Source organism: Aquarana catesbeiana, linkage group LG03 (genome assembly GCF_042186555.1).
Source record: "Aquarana catesbeiana isolate 2022-GZ linkage group LG03, ASM4218655v1, whole genome shotgun sequence".
Taxonomy (NCBI): domain Eukaryota; kingdom Metazoa; phylum Chordata; class Amphibia; order Anura; family Ranidae; genus Aquarana; species Aquarana catesbeiana.
In genome coordinates, this window is record NC_133326.1 from 678,737,246 (window position 1) to 678,759,319 (window position 22,074).

The window sequence follows — 22,074 nt, forward strand, 5'->3', positions numbered from 1 at the left end:
TTTCAAATGTTTCGGAATCGAGTCCGGTTGAAAAATCCGCTCGTCTGTATGCTAGTCTGACGGATGAAAACGGACGCTAGGGCAGCTATTGGCAACTGGCTATGAACTTCTTTATTTTAGTCCAGTCGTATGTCATCACGTTCAAATCCGTCGGACTTCGGTGTGATCGTGTGTAGGCAAGTCCGATTCGTTGGACCTCTGTCGGAACTCCGTTGAAAGTCCTTCGGAGTTCAGTCCGTCGAAAGTCCAGTCGTGTGTACACGGCATAAGCAGCAGGGCAGCCGCTTGCCATGGGACCCAGAAGCCAGCAAGTAATCACAGTACTAGCGCCGTCTACTACAGTGATTTCCAGATTCCACAATTTTTGGCCAGGTATGGAACATACATACTTATATTGGTTCAAGTTGGACCAATGCGAATATATAAAATGTCCATACTGATCCTTTGTATGGTCCTAAGTATATAATGGAAGGAGCTCTTTGCACATTTGCTTATGAGAAAGCCCTGGTTCCATACAATCATGCTGCTATCATGATTTACATTGATGCTAACTATCCACATAGGCATCCTGCCCCATTGTGTGTACCAGTGTCTTCTATCATTTTGGATCATGTATAGACTGAAATCAATTACAGTGTGATATTTAAGGCTTTTTAATTTTAAGGATTATTATTATTTTTTATTTTTTTATTTTAATGTTACAATCATATTAGAACTATATAGTGTGTGACCTGCTAAACAGTTACATTTCATTCTATTTTGATTTTCCATGAATTAATACATTACATGCTCTGCAATCTTTTGTATGGAATTTAACTGTCATTTTTTTTGTCCTAGTTCGGAACAGCAGATGGACAGCATTCAGGCTGCAGGTGAGGGTACAGTAATTATCTAACAAAATAGTTATAATTTTAAGCAGTGTTAAATCCAAATATCATATATGGCAGCTTTCCAGTCCTTGGATGTGGTGGCTGTATTAGTTTTCTTTTTTTTTAGGTTTTTTCCACACACAGGGCTTACTCATAAGCAAATGTGCAGATCCCCAGAGACAGGGAGGGCTGACATTCCTCCTCAGGGTGCAGGATACTATGCATGGTGTACAAGGTAGAAAGATGGGCGCCAGTCCCTTTTTATGCTTAAACAAAGAGAAGTTTATTTCTCTCAATAGGAAAAATCTGGGAGAGAGGGGTAGGGCACAGGACACCCTTATGCCATGTACACACGACCAGACTTTGACAGCAAAGGTCCGACGGAACAAATCCGCCGGACAATCCGATCGTGGGCTTCATTGGACCTTTGCTGTCGAAAAATCAGACAGACTTTAGATTTGGAACATGTTTCAAATCTTTCCGACGGACTCGAGTCCAGTCGAAAAATCCATTCATCTGTATGCTAGTCCGACGGACTAAAACCGACGCTAGGGCAGCTATTGGCTACTGGCTATGAACTTCCTTATTTTAGTCCGGTCGTATGTCATCACGTTCAAAACGATCGGACTTTGGTGTGATCGTGTGTAGGCAAGTCCGATTCGTTGGAACTGCAACAGCGGACAGGCAGATCTGCAGACTCCTTAGACAAAAATGTAGAAAAAGGTAGACAGTAGTACAGAAAAAGGATCTTTAAGCTAGAACCAGCAATCTGTACTTTTGAGCATAGGCCAGTGATGGTGAACCTTGGCACCCCAGATGTTTTGGAACTACATTTCCCATGATGCTCATGCACTCTGCAGTGTAGTTGAACATCATGGGAAATGTAGTTCCAAAACATCTGGGGTGCCAAGGTTCACCATCACTGGCATAGGCTGTCTCCTATAGCAACAAACTTGACTCAGCATTGCAGGAATTTCCTCGGATGAGTTCTCTCCTGAAGTCCTCCCAGCTGATGAAGTTACCTCTGGTACTTCCTCAGAACTCCATCCTTCTCAGCATCGCCTCCAGGTAGTGAGCAGGCTCTCCCTTGCAGAACCTTGAACACATTGTTAGGCCTCAGGCTTCAGGCCTACCCACCGACAGCAGCTGTTCCTCACACACCCAGCGGTCATGGTGGAGAAGACCTAGATCACCTGACTTGCTGCAAATATATACTGCCTCCCAGCATTTATAGCGGCCAGTCTGAATGATTGTGAAAAGTATGTTTAATTCATAACCTGAATTCAATGTAGCCCATCATCCTGATGCCAAAGGTAACAGTGCCACCTATTGACAAAATGGAGAAACCACAGCTGAAACAGGATTAGGAGGAAACCCATTTGATCAATAAAGACTACAAATTAGCCAGGCCAGCTACCACCCAGCACAGCTGAATTTAATTAGTAGTCCTGTTTAAGACAAGGGTGCTACATATATATCATATACCATAATTGTATCATGCAAACTTTATTGAATCAACCGCCAAATCAATGCATCATATAGATCACATTGGAGGGACAAACCTACCAGGATGCTCAATGAAGAGGATTGTGGTAAGTCTGTTGCGCGTAGGGTTCCCAGAGAAAAAGGGAGCAGAACCAAGAGGTATTAGTGACCATAGGAGGGGCCTAAAAAAAAAAATTGATTTTACCAAGAGGTAAAAGTGCCCAGTAGGCAAGTGGTTAATGGAGGTCTTGTCTTGATAGGAGTAAAATCAATACACAGATTTCAAAACTTTCCACTTTATCCACAACTAAATAGAAAAGGTTTTGGGTCAATATGCACTTTAAAGCTGAAGTTTAAATCAATCCGTATCAAGTATAAAATAATCCAGCAATTTAGCAAAGACAATTCACAGAGCTTCTCAACCTTTTTCAGGTGTTGTGACAAGCGAGGAGGCAGCGTACTGTGAGATAAGTACAAAGGTGAGAGCCTGAAATGTTCTCTTTTTTAAAATTTTATATGTGCAAAGTATAGCCAACTGGTGTTAAAGGGTAACTTCACTTTGGTGGAAAAGAATATATGAAAAAAAATAATATATCATATACAATTACTACACAAGACATGCTGTATTTTTGAAGGTGTTCTTTACACCAGTGGTGTACAAAACACCTCCAGGTAGCCATATTCATTGAGATTTAGAGAAAATTGCAGCACTTCAAATTGAAAAGGAAAGGGGATTTTTTATATTTTCCTGCTTGTGTGATTGGCTCACTTTTTCCAGAACTCTGCACTGAGTCAGATTGTAGGTGTACTCTGCAATAGGAATTTAAGTTTTGGTGAGATACTGAAAAGTTAAATGCTCGTAGAGGGATGCCTTCAGTGCACCTCCTCTCACGAGAACATTGAGAGTGCAGCAGGTGATTATAATGAACCGCCCCCCCCCCCCCCCCATTCAGAATCAGTCTGCCCAGGACATGGTGAAACACACAACTTTTCCTTTAGAACTGAAAAAGGTAGGAATCTGCTTCAAAGTTTGTTAAAATCCCTGCAGTGTACAGGGATCACCCAGAGGGGAATGTTTTTTTTTTTCTCAACAAAAGTAGAGTTATGTCAGAAACCGTGAATCAGACCGAGACAGAAGTACAGTTAAATCACACTTGTTTTTTAATAATAATAAAAAGATAAACAGAGTAAAGATAGTCAAAACATAGCTAGAGTTCAGGAACCAGATCGGATAGTCAAACAAGCCAAACGTCAGGGAGCCAGAGATAAACATAGTAGAACAGCAAGTAGGATTTGAAGCCAGAAGAAATGTCAGCTAAGCAAGTCTTTAACAGGAATGCAGTCTCTGTGATGTTGACCAAGGCGAAGGCAGAGATCGTCTGAGCTGGCCGGCTTAAGTGGGCAGGACTGACGAGCGGGAAATCATCAACAGGTGAGGCACTGTGGAGAGATAGGAGCTGGCAATTACCCGACAGCTGATCGGCCAGTTCAGAGAAGGAAGGGCTGAGCCCAGCCCTGACAAGTTACTTTTGAAAATATAAGGCCCCTTTCACAATGAGGCGTTTTAGCGCTAAAAATAGCACCTGAGAAACATCCCCCTTGCCTCCCCAGTGTGAAAGTCGAGTGCTTTCACACTGGGGCGCTGCGCTGGCAGGACATTAAAAAAAGTCCTGCAAGCAGCATGTATACATGTGTATACACCGCTCCTCCACAGCCCTGCCCATTGAAATGAATGGGCACCGCTGCCGAAGTGCCTGTAGAGGGCATTTAACCTTTTCTCTGGCCGCTAGCAGGGGATTTCCTTGGTATCATTGCCAAATTCAATAGAATACACTTAGTACCACAACTGTTACATGGTTCTGTATTTAATATAAGTGGTGGTACTGGGAGGTGGGGAGGAGGTGGAACCAAAGAACGGTGCACAGAAGTAAATAGGGGGCGGAGACAAGGGGTGACCTGAACACGGGGAGTTCCTGCACCTATTCTCTGAGAAAAAAAAGTCATGCTTACCTTATTGCTCATTCATGTAGACTTCCTCCCCTTCATGTGCCCAGTCCCTCCATGCATCTTCCATTTGCTGCCCGAAAGGTCTCAGATATCATTCTGTACAATGCAGAACTACTGGTGAGATGGAAGGCCATAGAGCAGTGGTTCTCAACCCTGTCCTCAAGTCCCCCCAACAGGCCATGTTTTGGGAATTTCTCTTAGATAAAATAGCTGTCCAAAATACCGAGCCATTGATTTAAAGCACCTGTGTAAGATAAAGGAAAAGCTGCAAACATGGCCTGTTGGGGGTACTTGAGAACAGGGTTGAGAACCACTGCCATAGAGGACTTGCCAACATACAGAAGCATCAGACAGTGGAGAAGAGCATGGGCTCTCAGAGGAGGGAGAAATTGGGTAAATATACCGCATTATTCATCATCCCCTTAGGCAAGGTAAGTAGCCCTCCTCCCCACTGCAAGGATAACGTTTTTTCGGGCCCAGAGTTCAGCTTAATGGAGTCAATTCTGCGGCCTCAATCTTAACCAGGTTACCCATAATATCTAAAGAGCTAACTATGTGCTTTCAGAAACCAGGGGACGTCCTAGAGGCTGCCACTGATGAAACCAAAAAGACGGAGATGGAAAGCGGACAGATGGAGGAAGGTGAAGAGGTAAGTACCAAGAGATGGATGGGAATGAGGGATATTGCATCATTACAAATTGTTGGGGCCCATTGACACCATTGTGTTGCAGTAATTCACGTTCGATGATTCGCATTATGCCAAACATCAATGTGTGTGTGTCAAGGCAGCCCCTTTCAAATGAATGGGCTGCCTTTGCACCAAAAATTGCGTATGCACCATTTCTAGCAGCTCAATGCATTGCAATTTAGTGTGCCGCCATGCTGTGCTCCAAAGAAAGGTGCATTGGAGGTGCCATTCAGATTGAATGGCACCGCATCACTCCACTGCATGTAACATGTTATGGCCACTTGATAGTGTAATATGGCATTATGGTTTGGAGTCAATATTAATTTAAGACTTTCAAGCCTAATGCCCCGTACACACGATAGGATTTTCCAGTGGAAAATGTGTGATAGGACCTTCTTGTCGGAAATTACGACCGTGTGTGGGCTCCATCACACATTTTCCATAGGATTTTCTGACACACAAAGTTTGAGAGCTTGCTATAAAATTTTCCGACAACAAAATCCGTTGTCGGAAATTCCGATCGTGTGTACACAAATCCGACACACAAAGTGCCACGCATGCTCAGAATAAATTAAGAAACGAAAGCTATTGGCTACTGCCCCGTTTATAGTCACGATGTACGTGTTTTATGTCACCACGTTCAGAACAATCAGATTTTTCGACAACTTTGTGTGACCGTGTGTATGCAAGACAAGTTCGAGCCAACATCCATGTTGGAAAAAATCCATGGATTTTGTTGTCGGAATGTCCGAACAAAGTCCGACCGTGTGTACAGGGCATTAGCCTATTTCTGACATTTGTTGCTTACAAGCTAAATCTGTATTTTTTGCTACAAAATTACTTAGAACCACCAAACATTATATATATATATATATATATATATATATATATATATATATATATATATATATATATATATATATATATATATATATATATATATACACACACACACACAGTGGGGACGGAAAGTATTCTTGCAGCCATTTGCTAAAATCATTTAAGTTCATTTTTTTTTCCTCATTAATATACACACAGCACCCCATATTGACAGAAAAACACAGAATTGTTGACATTTTTGCCGATTTATTAAAAAAGAAAAACTGAAATATCACATGGTCTTAAGTATTCAGACCCTTTGTTGTAACACTCGTATATTTAACTCAGGCGCTGTCCATTTCTTCTGATCATTCTTGAGATGGTTCTATGCCTTTGAGTCCAGCTGTGTTTGATTATACTGATTGGACTTGATTAGGAAAGCCACACACCGGTCTATATAAGACCTTACAGCTCACAGTGCATGTCAGAGCAAATGAGAATCATGAGGTCAAAGGAACTGCCTGAAGAGCTCAGAGACAGAATTGTGGCAAGGCACAGATCTGGCCAAGGTTACAAAAAAAATTCTGCTGCACTTAAGGTTCCTAAGAGCACAGTGGCCTCCATAATCCTTAAATGGAAGACGTTTGGGACGACCAGAACCCTTCCTAGAGCTGGCCGTCCGGCCAAACTGAGCTATCGGGGGAGAAGAGCCTTGGTGAGAGAGGTAAAGAAGAACCCAAAGATCACTGTGGCTGAGCTCCAGAGATGCAGTCGGGAGATGGGAGAAAGTTGTAGAAAGTCAACCATTACTGCAGCCCTCCACCAGTTGGGGCTTTATGGCAGAGTGGCCCGACGGAAGCCTCTCCTCAGTGCAAGACACATGAAAACCTGCATGGAGCTTGCTAAAAAACACCTGAAGGACTCCAAGATGGTGAGAAATAAGATTCTCTGGTTTGATGAGACCAAGATAGAACTTAATTCTAATCGGTATGTGTGGAGAAAAGCAGGCACTGCTCATCACCTGTTCAATACAGTCCCAACAGTGAAGCATGGTGGTGGAAGCATGCTGAGGGGGTGTTTTTCAGTTGCAGGGACAGGACGACTGGTTGCAATCGAGGGAAAGATGAATGCGGCCAAGTACAGGGATATCCTGGACAAAAAACTTCTCCAGAGTGCTCAGGACCTCAGACTGGGCCAAAGGTTTACCTTCCAACAAGACAATGACCCTAAGCACACAGATAAAATAATGAAGGAGTGGCTTTACAACAACTCCGTTACTGTTTTTGAATGGCCCAGCCAGAGCCCTGACTTAAACCCAATTGAGCATCTCTGGAGAGACCTAAAAATGGCTGTCCACCAACATTTACCATCCAACCTGACAGAACTGGAGAGGATCTGCAAGGAGGAATGGCAGAGGATCCCCAAATCCAGGTGTGAAAAACTTGTTGCATCTTTCACAAAAGACTCATGGCTGTATTAGATCAAAAGGGGCTTCTACTAAATACTGAGCAAAGGGTCTGAATACTTAGGACCATGTGATATTTCAGTTTTTCTTTTTTAATAAATCTGCAAAAATGTCAACAATTCTGTGTTTTTCTGTCAATATGGGGTGCTGTGTGTACATTAATGAGGAAAAAAATGAACTTAAAAGATTTTAGCAAATGGCTGCAATATAACAAAGAGTGAAAAATGTAAGGGGGTCTGAATACTTTCCATCCCCACTGTATGTATGTATGTGTATATATATATATATATATATATATATATATATATATATATATATATATATATATATATATATATATATACATATACACATATATACACACACACACACACACACACACACACATATATATATTTTAGAGCTGCACGATTCTGGAAAAAATAAGAATCACAATTTTTTTTGCTTAGAATGAAGATCATGATTATCTCACGATTCTCAAAAACGTAATTAATATATTGCCAGAGAGAATTAATTCATATATTGCCAGAGAGAGAATTCATTAATATATTGAAGACAAAAACAGAACATTCCATAGCTCAACTCACCAACCAGTCTGCCAACTGACCAAATTAACCTGTCCAACAGTCTGCGTTAAAAACAGGGGTTTAGTTAGCACCCATTTGCAAACGCATGCATAAGCTGCAAGGCCTCTTCACCGCATCCTGTGTATGCTTGCAGTCCTAACACTACTGAATTTATAAGTGTCTCCACAATGGAAACACATGCATTAAATGGATAGATCAGGGGCAGGAGGGCCTGGAGGCAGCCCAAACAACCCTTAAAAAATGACAAACATAAAATGGCCCTTTAAGAGCCATGGGCGGAAGTGACATTTTGATGTGGCGTCCGCCCTGCTATGGTATGGAGACGGGTGGGGGCCATCTTGTACTCACTCGTATCCATACCACTGGTGTGACAGGACCCGATCGCCTCCGAATTAATTAATATATTGCCAGAGAGAATTAATATATTGCCAGAGAGAGAATATATTGCTTATTCTGAAAAAAAAAAAACAACAAATCTTAGCAGCTTACATTTCAGTTATTAAACTTGCCTGTGACATGTACAGGCTTGTAGGAGCAAGGAAGGGCGCGCTGTCTCCTGGACCTCTGTCTGTGGGAATAAACGCGATACTGCCCATCCACAGCATCACGTTCTTTGCCGATGTCAGTTCCGGTATCTCAGAGTCCGCCATTTGCATTTCACACTGGTTTCGTTGGGGCCGACAGCTTCCCTTCCGCTCCGACACAGGCAACCTGACGCCACAAGACCGATGCCAGCATCCCAGGGACACCATTGATCTAGGGTAACCACATTTCCAAACTGCCATTTAGGGACACCCCCCCTTCCTAAAAATCAGCTTGTGCTGTAACGAATCACGGCACAGCTGAGGCGGCGGGTGCGCGCTTTACCCAGACGCACTGATCACGCCCCTCAAAAATAACCACCGCATCGCCACTTTACTCACTGACAGTACTTGTCCTGGTCGGCCGAGACCCGTTTTACCTTGTTCCAACACTGGCTCTACAGTGATTACACGCAAGAGGCGGGATTTATGATTTCTCCAATCACAAGCAGGGGGGGGGGGGGGGTTGTGCCCCTCTAGACATTCCCGGCCAGGACAAGTACTGTCAGTGAGTAAAGCCGCGATGTGGCGGCCTTATTTTGGGGGCCATCAGATCAGCCCTGGGGGTGGGTGGCAGTGGCAGTTTCATTCCGGGACACTGTATTGACCTGGAATGAAGGTGCCCGGGACAGACCTGCAAAATGCGGGACTGTTCTGGACAATCCGGGACGCGTGGTCACCCTACATTGATCGCTGCGTGCAATGTAAGCTGATTTGAACCTTACTAGGAGAATCATTCAAATCTGGGATTGAGATCGTGGAGGGCGGAGAATCGCGATAACGATTCTCCGCGATTAATCGTGCAGCTCTAATATATATAATTTTAGCAGAGACCCTAGAGAATAAAATGGCGATCCTTGCAATATTTTATGTCACACTGTATTTGCACAGCAGTCTTTCAAACGCACTATTTGGTTGGAAAAAGACACTTACATGAATTTAAAAAAAAAAAGGAAACAGTAAAGTTAGCCCAATTTTTTTGTATAATGTGAAAGATGATGTTACGCCGAGTAAATAGATACCTAACATGTCATGCTTTGAAATTGCGTCCGCTCATGGAATGGCGACAAACTACAGTACCTAAAAATATCCATATGCGATGCTTTAAAAAGATTTAACGGTTGCCAGGTTAGAGTTACAGAGGAGGTCTTTTGCTGTAATTATTGCTCTTGCTCTGACGAACACGGCAATGCCTCACATGTGTGATTTGAACACCGTTTACATTTGCGGGCGCGGCTTACGTATGCATTTTCTTTGCTGCGCGAGCTCGCGGGGACGGGGCGCTTTAAAACATTTTTTTTTTATTTTATTTATTTATTTTTACATTGTCACTGACCGGCTCCTGTACATATACGTCGACACTTTACAGATGGATATCTCGGTAACGGCAGCAGCGAAGTATCCGTCTTTTCAGCTGGCGGTCCTGTTTACGATAATGGTGGTCTCTGCGGTGGATTTGCCGCAAGATCACCATTTTTGGTGGCTGGAGAGGGACCACCGGGACCTGTCCGTGGCTGTGTATGGAGAAGAGTGAGGGGAAGATGGCCCCCACCCATCTCCATACCATAGCAGGCGGAAGCGACGTCAAAACATCACTTCCGCCCATACGTCTTAAAAAGGGACATTTTTTTTTGTTGTCATTTTTTCAAATGACAATTTTTTTTTTTTTTTTAAATTGCATTTAAGTCCAAATATGAGATCTGAGGAATGTTTGACCCCAGATCTCATATTTAAGAGGTCCTGTCATGCTTTTTTTTCTATAACAAGGGATGTTTACATTCCTTGTAATAGGAATAAAAGTGACCCAAATTTTTTTTTAAACAGTGTAAAAATTAATAAAATCAAGTAAAATAAATAAGAAAAAAATTAAATTTTTTAAAGCGTCCCGTACCGACGAGCTCGCGCGCAGAAGCGAACGCATACGTGAGCAGCACCCGCATATGAAAACGGTGGTCAAACCACACATGTGAGGTATTGCCGCAAACGTTAGAGCGAGAGCAATAATTCTAGCCCTAGACCTCCTCTGTAACTCAAAACATGCAACCTGTAGAATTTTTTAAATGTCGCCTATGGAGGTTTTTAAGGGTAAAAGTTTGACGCCATTCCACGAGCGGGCGCAATTTTGAAGCGTGACATGTTTGCGTTTAAAACACTGCTGCTTGTGGAATAGCGACAAACTATTAAAGCTCTCTATAGGCAACACTTTAAAATGTTATATACGGTTACCAGGTTAGAGTTAGAGGAGGTCTAGTGCTAGAATTATTGCTCTGGCTCTGACGATCGCAGCGATACCTCACATGTGTGATTTGAACACCGTTTACATATGCGGGCACGACTTCCGTATGCATTTTCTTTGCTGCGCTAGCTTGCGGGGTCTAAAAGACCTCAAATCCCTCCTTTGCACTTCAAAGTATTCAGATCGCCGAAAATGGCGATTCTGAATACTGTATATTTTTTTTAATCCGGCGCCATTGGCAGCCGAGTAAACCGGAAGTGACGTTGTGACGTCACTTCCGTGTTTACATTCAGGAGACCGGAACGAAGCTTCGTCTATGGCTTAGTTCTAGTCTGTCTCTAGGCGCCGGAAGTGCCGGATCGTGGACCGGGTCTCCCGGTGGGACAGGAGGCCCGATCAGAGTGGCGGAAGGCGGCGAGAGGGGGGGGGATGCCCCCTCCCGCTCCTCTGGAAAAACAACTGAGCTGCATTGGTTGTTGTCCCTGGAAAGCCGATCGCCTGCTCTAAAAAACGATACCGGGATGATGCCTGCAGCTGCGGGCATCATCCCGGTATAACCCCCGAAAGCTGAGGCCGCACATCTGCCTACGTTTGGCGGGAAGAGGTTAACCACTTCAGCCCCGGAGGATTTCGCTGCCCAAAGACTGGGCCATTTTTTACGATTCGGCACTGTGTCGTTTTAACTGACAATTGCGCGGTCGTACGATGTGGTTCCCAAACAAAACTGATGTCCTTTTTTGCTCACAAATAGAGGTCTCTTTTGGTGGTATTTGATCACCTCTGCGTTTTTTATTTTTTGCGCTATAAACAAAAAAAAGAGCGAAATTTTGAAAAAAAAGCAATATTTTTTACTTTTCGTTATAATAAATATCCCCAAAATATATATAAAAAACTAATTTTTTCCTCAGTTTAGGCCGATATGTAAAAAAAAATTGCAATAAGCATATATTTATTAGTTTGCGCAAAAGTTATAGCGTCTACAAAATAGGGGATAGTTTTATGGCATTTTTATTATTCATTTTTTTTCATTATTAGACATGGCAGCGATCTGCGATTTTTATTGTGACTGCGACAATATGGCGGACACATCAGACATTTTTAACGTTATTTTGGGACCGTTGTCATTTATACAGCGATCAGTGCTATAAAAATGCACTGATTACTGTGTAAATGACACTGGCAGTGAAGGGGTTAACCAGTAGGGGGCGAGGAAAAGGTTATGTGTGTCCTAGGGAGTGATTCTAACTGTGTGGGGGCTGGGCTACCAGTGACACGACATTGATCGCTGCTTCCGATGACAGGGAGCAGACGATCAGTGTCCTGTCACTAGGCAGAATGGAGAGATGCCTTGTTTACAACGGCATCCCCCTGTTCTGCCGCTCCGTGATACGATTGCGGGACACCGGCGGACATTGAGTCCGCGGGTCCCACGGACACGGAGCTCGCAGCGAGCGCGCGCCCGCAAGGCAGCTTTATTAAATGGATGTACGGGTACATCCATATGCACACAGGAGCCATTCTGCCGACGTATATCTTCGTTACACGGTCAACAAGTGGTTTAATTAGTTTGTTTTTTTTTTGAAAATTCGTAAATTTGAAAATACGGAATTCGTAAATTTGAAAATACGGAATTCGTAAATTTGTAAATTCTAAAATTTGAAAAAAAGAAAGGAAAATCCCAAAATTCTAAATAATAACTAACTAACTATAACTATTAAATTATAGGTATTGGAATTTCCTTTCAACGAATACGAATCTATCTGAAGATACAATTCCTCCGAAATAAAGATCGCCGTATCTAAAAAAAAAAAAGGAACAAAACTAAATAATAATAATAATATTTATTATTATCATTTATTTATTTGTTACGTCCATCCGTTTAGATATGGCATTCGTTATTACGAATAATCCGTTACATTCACTAACAGCCAAATTTGAAAGGAAATTAAAATACCTATAATTTAATAGTTAGTAATAGTTAAGTTATTATTAGTTAGCTGTTATTTTAGATTTTCGTTCTTTTGAATTTTTCGGATTTTCATTCTTATTTTTGGATTTAAGAATTTCCAAATTATCGAATTTTCAAATTTTGACTTTTCAGATTTGTGAATCTCAAATCTTCGAATTTACAAATATTCAGAAATTTCTGAATTAACAAATTTGTCTAAATTCGTTAAACAAATTTGGAACTAAACAAATTGCACATGTCTAGTAAAGCCTGGGATTCAGTAATAACTCTGCAACCTTAACCTTGTTCCTCCTGTTATTACGATAACTGATTCCCAGTTGGTGAACACCCCATAATACAGAGGATAGTTACATTTCTTTGTTTTTGGCTCATTGTTCCCTCAGTGATGACACACGAAGAGGTAATACCGCATTGTTCTTAAAGTGTTAGTTTACTTTTACATTTTTTTCTGAAAAGGTGAACTAATACCCAACACACTCCCCACCCCGTGGTTTGCACTGCATTAACCTCTTCTTTACTATGCGAGCCGGAATGGATCAGAGCAGTTCTGATTTGTCAGCAAGGTCATGTGCCGGGGCTGACCAGTCAGAGCCACCATGATCCATCCCAGCATCGTTACCGACCCAGCATGCACCAGTCGGTGACATCGCGAGGGGTAGGGCCACCAGGAGACCTCACCCCCTTCCCTATATAAGAACTGTCACACGGCGGAGCAGGCTGACCGCAGGAAGCATTTATTGAGTGTGGAGATGTTTTTTGTTTTTTTTTTTGGGTCTGCATTGCAGTGGGGGCCATGATTGACTATGGATCTACATTTATTTTTTGTTTTTTAATAAAATAATTTCTTTCTGTCTTTATTCACTTTTTTTGGTGAATGGGTAGGGGTACTATCCACCCCATACTCATTCACATGGGGGGCTGGGATCTGGGGGCCCCCCCTTGTTAAAGGGGGCATCCAGATTCTGATAAGCCCCCCCCCCACGTGCGCAGACCCCCACAACCACCAGCTAGGGTTGTGGGGATGAGGCCCTTGTTCCCATCAAAATGGGGAGCGGAGCCCCCCCTGCCCCAAAGCACCCACCCTCCCCCATGTTGAGGGCATGTGACCTGGTATGGTTCAGGAGGGGGGGCTTGCTCACCCCCCCTTTCCTGACCTGTCAGGCTGCATGCTCGGATAAGGTTCTAGAGGGGACCCTATGCCTTTTTTTTTGGCATTTCTTTTTCAATAGCCAGGTGCCGGCTATTAAAACCGCAAGTCATTTTAAATGGGATTTAACTTGTTTTGTTTTGCCAATAACTTGCAAATAAGCCTTTTATTAAACCAATTACTGGGGGGGGGGTAGGGGGGTCTGACCATTGCCATAGTTATTGCATAGTTATCGCAAGCTTGGACCAGTACTTACTTATTCCCATGTTACATAGTAGGTGAGGTTGAAAAAAGACACAAGTCCATCAAGTCCAACCTATGTGTGTGATTATGTGTCAGTATTACATTGTATATCCCTGTATATTGCGATTGTCCAGGTGCTTATCTAATAGTTTTTTTAAACTATCGATGCCCCCCACTGAGACCACCGCCTGTGGAAGGGAATTCCACATCCTTACTGCTCTTACAGTAAAGAACCCTCTACGTAGTTTAAGGTTAAACCTCTTCTCTTCTAATTTTAATGAGTGGCCATGTGTCTTATTAACCTCTCTTCTGCGAAAAAGTTTTATCCCTATTGTGGGGTCACCAGTACAGTATTTGTAAATTGAAATCATATCCCCTCTCAAGCGTCTTTTCTCCAGAGAGAATAAGTTCAGTGCTCGCAACCTTTCCTCATAACTAAGATCCTCCAGACCCTTTATTATCTTTGTTGCCCTTCTTTGTACTCGCTCCATTTCCAGTACATCCTTCCTGAGGACTGGTGCCCAGAACTGGACAGCATACTCCAAGTGCGGCCGGACCAGAGTCTTGTAGAGCGGGAGAATTATCGTTTAATCCCCTTTTTAATGCAATGCCAATATTCTGTTTGCTTTGTTAGCAGCAGCTTGGCATTGCTGAGCCTATCATCTACTAGGATCAGGTCCTTTTCCATCCTAGATTCCCCCAGAGGTTCTCCCCCCAGTGTATAGATTGCATTCAGATTTTTGTCACCCAAATGCATTATTTTACATTATTCCACATTAAACCTCATTTGCCATGTAGTGGGGCTGTGCCTGCACCGCATGGGTCAACTGCTTGTTTTGTCCAGGGGAGAGGAGAAAGTTTTATAGTCACCCGATCCAGCAGTGGACTGTTTCTGACAACCTCACATCCAGAGCAGGCATATGGGCTTGATGACGTCAGGAGCAATCCACCACACCAGACCGCGAGGGGGCAGGAACCACAGGGACTGGTCTTGTGTGAGGAAGGATCTGAGGATTAGGTAAGTATATCTCCATTCTCCAACTCCTAGACATAAATGAGCAGTTGACCCATGCAGTGCGGGCGCAGCCCCACTCACTGCATGAGAAAATGTTTTTTTTTGCCCAGAGTTGAGCTTTAAATCTCCAACATCCAAGATTATACATGGTGATCCTGCCATGAGGGTCTTTGTGCAGGCACAAGAAGGACAACTCTTCGTACCTGTCTTCCAATTGTTCTCCTGCATTGTCACACTGTCACATACTATCCCAATGAAGACTTCATGCATGTCCCACCATTGTCACTACCAACCATCCTGAACAATGATCTGCAGTTGCTGGGTGGCATGCATGTTGATTAAACGTGGCTGAAAAAAGAAAAGCCACAAAGTAAATTAAAAGGATGAAAACAGTATTACATTGTAAAAATATATGGCAGTTGCTTATGATACACAGTGCATGTAAATGTCATTAACCCTATCTGCCCCCCCAGTCCCTTTAACTGGGCTATTACACCTGTGGGAGGGGTACACCTAATCATGTGACCACTGTGATTGGTTAGAACAAAATATTACAGCACACACATGCAAAAAAGACATTTTTCTCCTGCTGCAAGGCTATTTAAAACACCTAGACATTTTCAAAAAATATGGGGATTTGCTCACACCATATTGCTATATGGTGCTTAAGCCCACTTACTGCGACAAAGTACCCCATGATTAGTGGGTCCTACACTATCCATAGATTGGGAGATCCTGCTTCTCTGAACCATGAGAGCCATACACTCCTCTATATGGGAGAACTTGAGGTCTCCACCCATGACACAAGTGGACTCTAATGAGAGGCACTGATGAGGGAGTGGGGTGCTCCAGCCCAAAAGTATTTGGTCAGAATCCATACAATAGACAAACAAAGATTTGGGGGGTACACCCTAAAAGATGCATTAAAGATGGTGCAGCCATAAGACCAATAACAGAACAAAATATTACAGCGCACACATGCAAAAAAGACATTTACCTCCTGCAGGGCTATTTAAAACACCTAGACATTTTCAAAAAAGATTATGAGAACTGTGTGCGCTGTAATATTTTGGGTGGGTGGAGACCTTTAGTTCTGATTGGTTGTCACAGTGATCATACGATTGGGAGCCGATCGCACCAGTTCCTGAAAATGAATATGGACCAATAGCTGTCTATGCCAGCCCTGTCTCCGTGTGGGGAGTGTACAGTGAGTGTGCTTTCAGCTCAGAAACCTCTGCCACCCATATGTACAGCATTTGGGCATTAAAGCCCACCCTCTTCGCCCCTGCACAAATGCATACCTCCCAACATTTTGAGATGGGAATGAGGGACACCTACTAGCAAATGTATGTAGGCATAGGACACGCCCCCTGCCACACCCCTTTAAAGGAGAATTAACCCCAAAAAAGGTTAATTAAATCCACAAGTGCTTTTTTTACCATTACTATTCCTTTATATTGGCTTTTAAAATGTACAAATGCAGCAATTTAGAAATTGGATGAAAGGTTTAGGACTGGGAAACACTTTTTGAAAGATAAAAAGTACATTTTATATACAACTATATGGATCAGACCAAAATGAGGGACAGAGGGACATTGCTCCAAATCAGGGACAGTTGGGAGCTATGCAAATGCATTACGTGGACGGCAAAAGCTTAGGTTAAGGTTTACATCTACTTTAACCACTTGCCACCTGCTAAGAGTAGATTTACTGCTAGCGGATGGCAGCTACAGGCTCAGCAACGTACCTGTACATCACTGAGCAGATGCACACTGGCGCTTCACCTGGGGTGTGCAGTGGCACGAACCCTTGTCTGATGTACACAACTGATCACGGTGATCGGCATCCGGCTGCTCACAACAGCTAATCATAGCGATCGCATGATTACGTTTAAATAAAACAGTCAGACATGGCTTCCATTCCTGACTGTTTTGCTTACTATCGCGATGCTGTGATTGGCCCACAGCTATCACATAGTACATGGGCCAATAACCGCACCCTGTACCATGTGATTAGCTGTAGCCAATCACAGATCACAATGGTAAGTACGCTGTCATGAGGGAAAGCCATTTATGACAACTATAACTATTGCTTATAACAGTGATCATCAGTGTTATAAGCAGTAATGGTGTAAACGAAAAAAAAAATCCCAATCCCCCCAAGAGTAGTACATTGTCACTGTGGTGACACTGAACTAATCTGACAGGAAGTAAAAAAAATAAGAAAATAATACAATTGTTAAAACTGAAAAGTTTAAAAAAGAATAAAAATTATTGATTTATTTTTTTTTTCCATATTATTAACAGTCCCTGATCACCACCTCACCAGTTATATGATGACGTTGTACTGCACTGGTGACAAAAAAAATTGTAAAAGAAAAACAAATTTTATTTAATTTCTTCATTTTCCAAAAAATGATGGCAAAAAATTACAACTTCCAAAAATGCCATACCTCCTAAATACTATGGACTGTCTACTTTTCAAAAAGGGGTAATTTGTGGGGTATTTGTACTGTCCTGACATTTCCGGGCCTCAAGAAATGAGATGTCAGTACATCAGGATTAATCAATTTTCAAATATATACGGTATATATCATAGTTTGTGGACGCTATAACTTTCCTACAGACTAAATATAATACACGGATTTGGGTTATTTTTAACAGAGAAATGTAGCAGAATACATTTTGGCCTAAATTCATGGAGAAAGATAACAATAATACCTCGGATTGCGAGTAACGCGGTTAACGAGCGTTTCGCAATACGAGCTATTGTTTTTTTTGTTTTTTTTTTAAATATTGACTCGGTTTGCAAGCATTGTCTCGCAAAACGAGCAGCGTTCAAGCCTCTGGGGTATGCAGTACCGCATTTGGCCAGAGGTGCGGGGGCGCCGGTGCCACTCGGAGCCGCTCGGATGCACTCGAAGCCACTCAGAAACACTCAAATTGGCTCCAAGCCTTTCCGAGTGTCTCTGAGCAGCTCAGAGTGACACCAGCACCCCCCCACCTCTGGCCACATGCGGTACTGCATACGCTAGAAGTCACTGTAGAACGAACTATCTGAGTTTCAATTGACTTCTATGGGGAAACGCGCTTTGATATACGAGTGCTTTGGATTACAAGCATTCTTCTGGAACGAATTATGCTCGTAATCCAAGGTTCCACTGCAACTGCAAAATGTAATAAACTAAGAAAAAGGTGTTTTTTTTTTTCAAAATGTTTGGTATTTTTTCATCTATATTGCAAAAAAAAAAAAACCCCAGTGGTGATCAAATACCACCGAAAGAAAGCTCTATTTGTGTGAAAAAAAATGATATAAATGTAATCTGCGTACAGTATCGCATGATCGCGCAATTGGCAGTTAAAATAACGCAGTGCTGAATAACAAAAAATGGCCTGGTCATGAAGGGGGTAAGATTTGTTTTTCCAATGCATTCCCCAAAAGTCTTGCAGAGGGGAAGATAAACCCGAATCCCCCCCCCCCCCGTGTCTAGTTGTCATGTATGTGAGAGCTTTAAGCCTCGTACACACGATTGGATTTTCTGCAGACAAAGCCTAGGACTTTTGTTCCGAAGGGCGTTGGCCAGGAACTGGTATTGCATACAAACGGCAAAGAATTGTCGGCCAACAAACACGAAACTACATGGTTTTTCAGCTCTTTGGCGCCACGTTTGGGCAACTTCTGTTAATGTTGTGTTATGGTGAGCATTGCTTCTGAGCATGCATGTTTGTACATTGGATTTTTTTTCCGATTGGACTTCTGTACACACGATCGGATAATCCGACAGCACACATTAGTTGTCGGAAAATTTTAAAGCATGCTATCCAAAATTTGTTGTCGGAAAATCTGACAACAAATGGAGCGTACAAACAACCGGATTATCCGACAAAACCCTGCCATCACACAATTCCCGTCGGAAAATCCGATCGTGTGTATGAGGCTTAAGGCTCTGTTTTAGGTGTTTTTGGGTGTTTTTCTGCTCTAATGCCACGGAATTTCCGTTGGAAAAATCTTGGATGGTTTTTCCGACAGAAATCCGCTCAAGCTTGCCTTGCATACACACGGTCACACAAAAGTTTGCTGAACTTTCGACCGTCAAGAACGCGGTGACGTACAACACTATGACGAGCCGAGATAATGAAGTTCAATGCTTCCGAGCATGCGTCGAATTGTTTCCGAGCATGCGTAAGAATTTTGCGCGCCGGAATTGGTACAGACGATCAGAATTTCAGATAGGAACTTTTTCCGACCGAAAAATTGAGAACCTGCTCTCAATCTTTTGCTGGCTGGAATTCCACCAGCATAAGTCCGATGGAGCATACACACGGTCGCATTTTCGGACCAAAAGCTCTCATCGGACTTTTGCTGGCGGAATTTCTAATCATGTGTACGGTGCATAAGCCTCAGTTCTAAAAACGCACAACAAGACAAATCCCATTCATTTCAATGGTCTCTGTTCACATCTGAGCGTTATGTCCCCTAAAGCAAAATGCCCGTCGCTCGAAAAAGTACATGAGCTTCTTTTTTTGGCAGATTACAGGCGTTTTTCATTCTTTTACATTGGTGACCTTTTGACCTGTACAAAATTGCGGTAAAAATCACGCTACTTTCTGCCCAAAATCAATACGCTCAGGTGTGAACAGAGCTTTAATCTGTGTCACTTTATTGTTCTCTCCTATGACAAGTCAGGACATTTTTAGGTTTTCCTAATTCCAATTTTTTGTTTCCAGGGTAATCTTCTGTACGCCAAACTGGACCAAAGCAAACTGAAGGAGAAACGTCCAGCTGAGAATCCGATGCAGAATGAAGACGTCGTCTACGCTGATGTGGTCAAGACAACCCCCAAATAAGGTTTTATGTCACGTGGAAGGTCTCTCTTAAAGCGCAACTCCTGTTCACCAAAAAAGGTCACTGCCCCTCCCCCTTCCTTGGATAGCAAATGTTTGTATAATCTGGTTGAAGTTTATTCTGCTCTTTTTCTCCCCCTTTCCTCCCTCATTAACATTCCAATGAAATTATTAAATAAAGCCTTTCTATTTTCATTTTGGTCATCGCTGGGTCTCTTTACTTCTCAATGCAATGTATGGCTGGTGGGAGGGGATGGCAGAGTGCTGTACATGGCTTCCAGAAAACATCACAGCACCCGGCCTCAGCAGTCCTCCTCACAAGCCCTCAGTCCCGATGCAAGAAGTGAGCTGGCTTTTGGGAGGATCTATGCAAAACTTAATGGGTGGGTATCAGTCTGGGGGAGGGGGTGTTCCTGGGCAGGCTGTATTTGCATGTAGGCCACCCTAGACACTGCCCACTTCTGATGCTGAACCTTTATGATTAAAAGAAGTGAAACCCAATGAATGAAAGGATGTCCCTGGATGACAACGCTCACTCACTGCACTGTGTCTATGGAGGAGCAGCATTATCACTAGGGTTGCCACCCGTCCGGGTTTTGAATCATGTGTTCAGGTTTCAGACCACCTGAAACCCGGACACAATAATCAGAATGGACTGTGGCTCCCCAAGTACCGCAACCGCCAAGTGCATAGGTGTGCACATGGAAAGGGCTTGACCTGCTCCTCCTCCTTATGTCCCTACCCCTCTGTCTGCCCACCCACACTCCAATCCCCGGTGTTCTGTGCCTCAGGAAAGGGATGTGTGGGCTGAAAGTTTGAAGCTCAGCAACCGACAGATACATTGTGGATGAAGGGTGTCGATGCCTGAGCCTCCATCGTCGGGTGAGTAAGCTCACCATCCAATGTCTGTTACGAAGTCCCCCTCCTCCCTCCCTTCTCTCTCCTGTCTCCAACCGAGTGAGTACACCAAGGTGAGAGGGACTCAGCTGTAAGGGGTGCCCTGTTGACTCTGATGTAAGAGGGGCTTTGGGAACCCTAATTTAAGGGGAATGCGTTTTCCACTTAAAAATAAAATTTTGCATTGCGCGGCTCAAGTGTGGTCGGGTTTGGCTTGAAGAAAAGGTGGCAACCTTAATTGTCACCCTAGGACAGGAGGTGTGTAAAGACTACAGAACAGCTTCCTCTTTCTTCATCTTCATAGAGAGAAGGTTTTATTTACAATGTAGATGTCATTGCATCTGTCATTTCAAGGCCATTGTTTCTAATATTTAGGGGCCCATTAATGACAGGAATGGTATCAATGGATTGGCGCAGGGCCAATGTGGTGCCCATATTTATAAAGGGAACAAAGTCTTTACCAAGTAACTATAAACCTGTTAGTTTAACTTCTATAGTTGGGAAGATACTGGAGAGTTTAATAAAAAAACACATAGATGAGTTATTGCTGGAAAAAAATATTTTAAGCAACAGACAGCATGGGTTCATGAAAGACAGAAGTTGTCAGACAAACCTGATTTCTTTTTATGAAGAGGTAAGTAAAACCTTGGACAGAGGGGTGGTGGTGGAGGTGATATACTTGGATTTGCAAAAGCGTTTGACACAGTTCCCCACACACGGCTCATGTGTAAGGTAAAGTCTACAGGCTTGGAAAGATCAGTTTGATAGAAAACTTGCTAAAAGACCGAATTCAGAGAGTAGTGGTTAATGGTTCTTACTCTGAATGGTCTAAGGTTATCAGTGGTGTACCCAAGGTTCAGTGTTGGGACCCTTACTTTTTAATATCTTTATAAATGATATAGGGTCTGGGATTAAAAGTACCATTTTAGTCTTTGCAGATGACACCAAGCTATGCAGTGTAGTAAAGTCCTTACAGGATGTCTTCTTCTTACAAGCTCACCTCAATGCACTGTTTAATTGGGCGAATATGTGACAAATGAGGTTTAATGTTGATAAATGTAAAGTTACGCACTTTGGGGGCTAAGAATATACATGAATCATACATACTAGGGGGAGTACAATTGGGGGGATCCGTAGTGGAGAAGGATCTGGGGGTTTTGGTAGATCATAAGCTCAATAATAACATGCAATTCCAAGCTGCAGTTTCCAAAGCGAGCAAAGT

General features: G+C 42.9%; 1 protein-coding gene across 2 annotated transcripts in view; it reads left to right on the top strand.

The window, feature by feature from the left end:
• LOC141133510 (uncharacterized) overlaps window positions 1-20,150 on the top strand; it is an 84,967-nt gene extending 64,817 nt beyond the window's left edge. For both annotated transcript variants that reach the window (XM_073622932.1, XM_073622933.1), the window contains 4 exons: window positions 838-872; window positions 2,787-2,833; window positions 4,927-5,010; window positions 19,839-20,150. In XM_073622932.1, the coding sequence (XP_073479033.1) occupies window positions 838-872; window positions 2,787-2,833; window positions 4,927-5,010; window positions 19,839-19,958 (286 nt within the window). In that variant the 3' untranslated portion in view covers window positions 19,959-20,150. The remainder of the gene's footprint in view (window positions 1-837; window positions 873-2,786; window positions 2,834-4,926; window positions 5,011-19,838) is intronic.
• The last annotated feature ends 1,924 nt before the right edge of the window (window positions 20,151-22,074 follow it).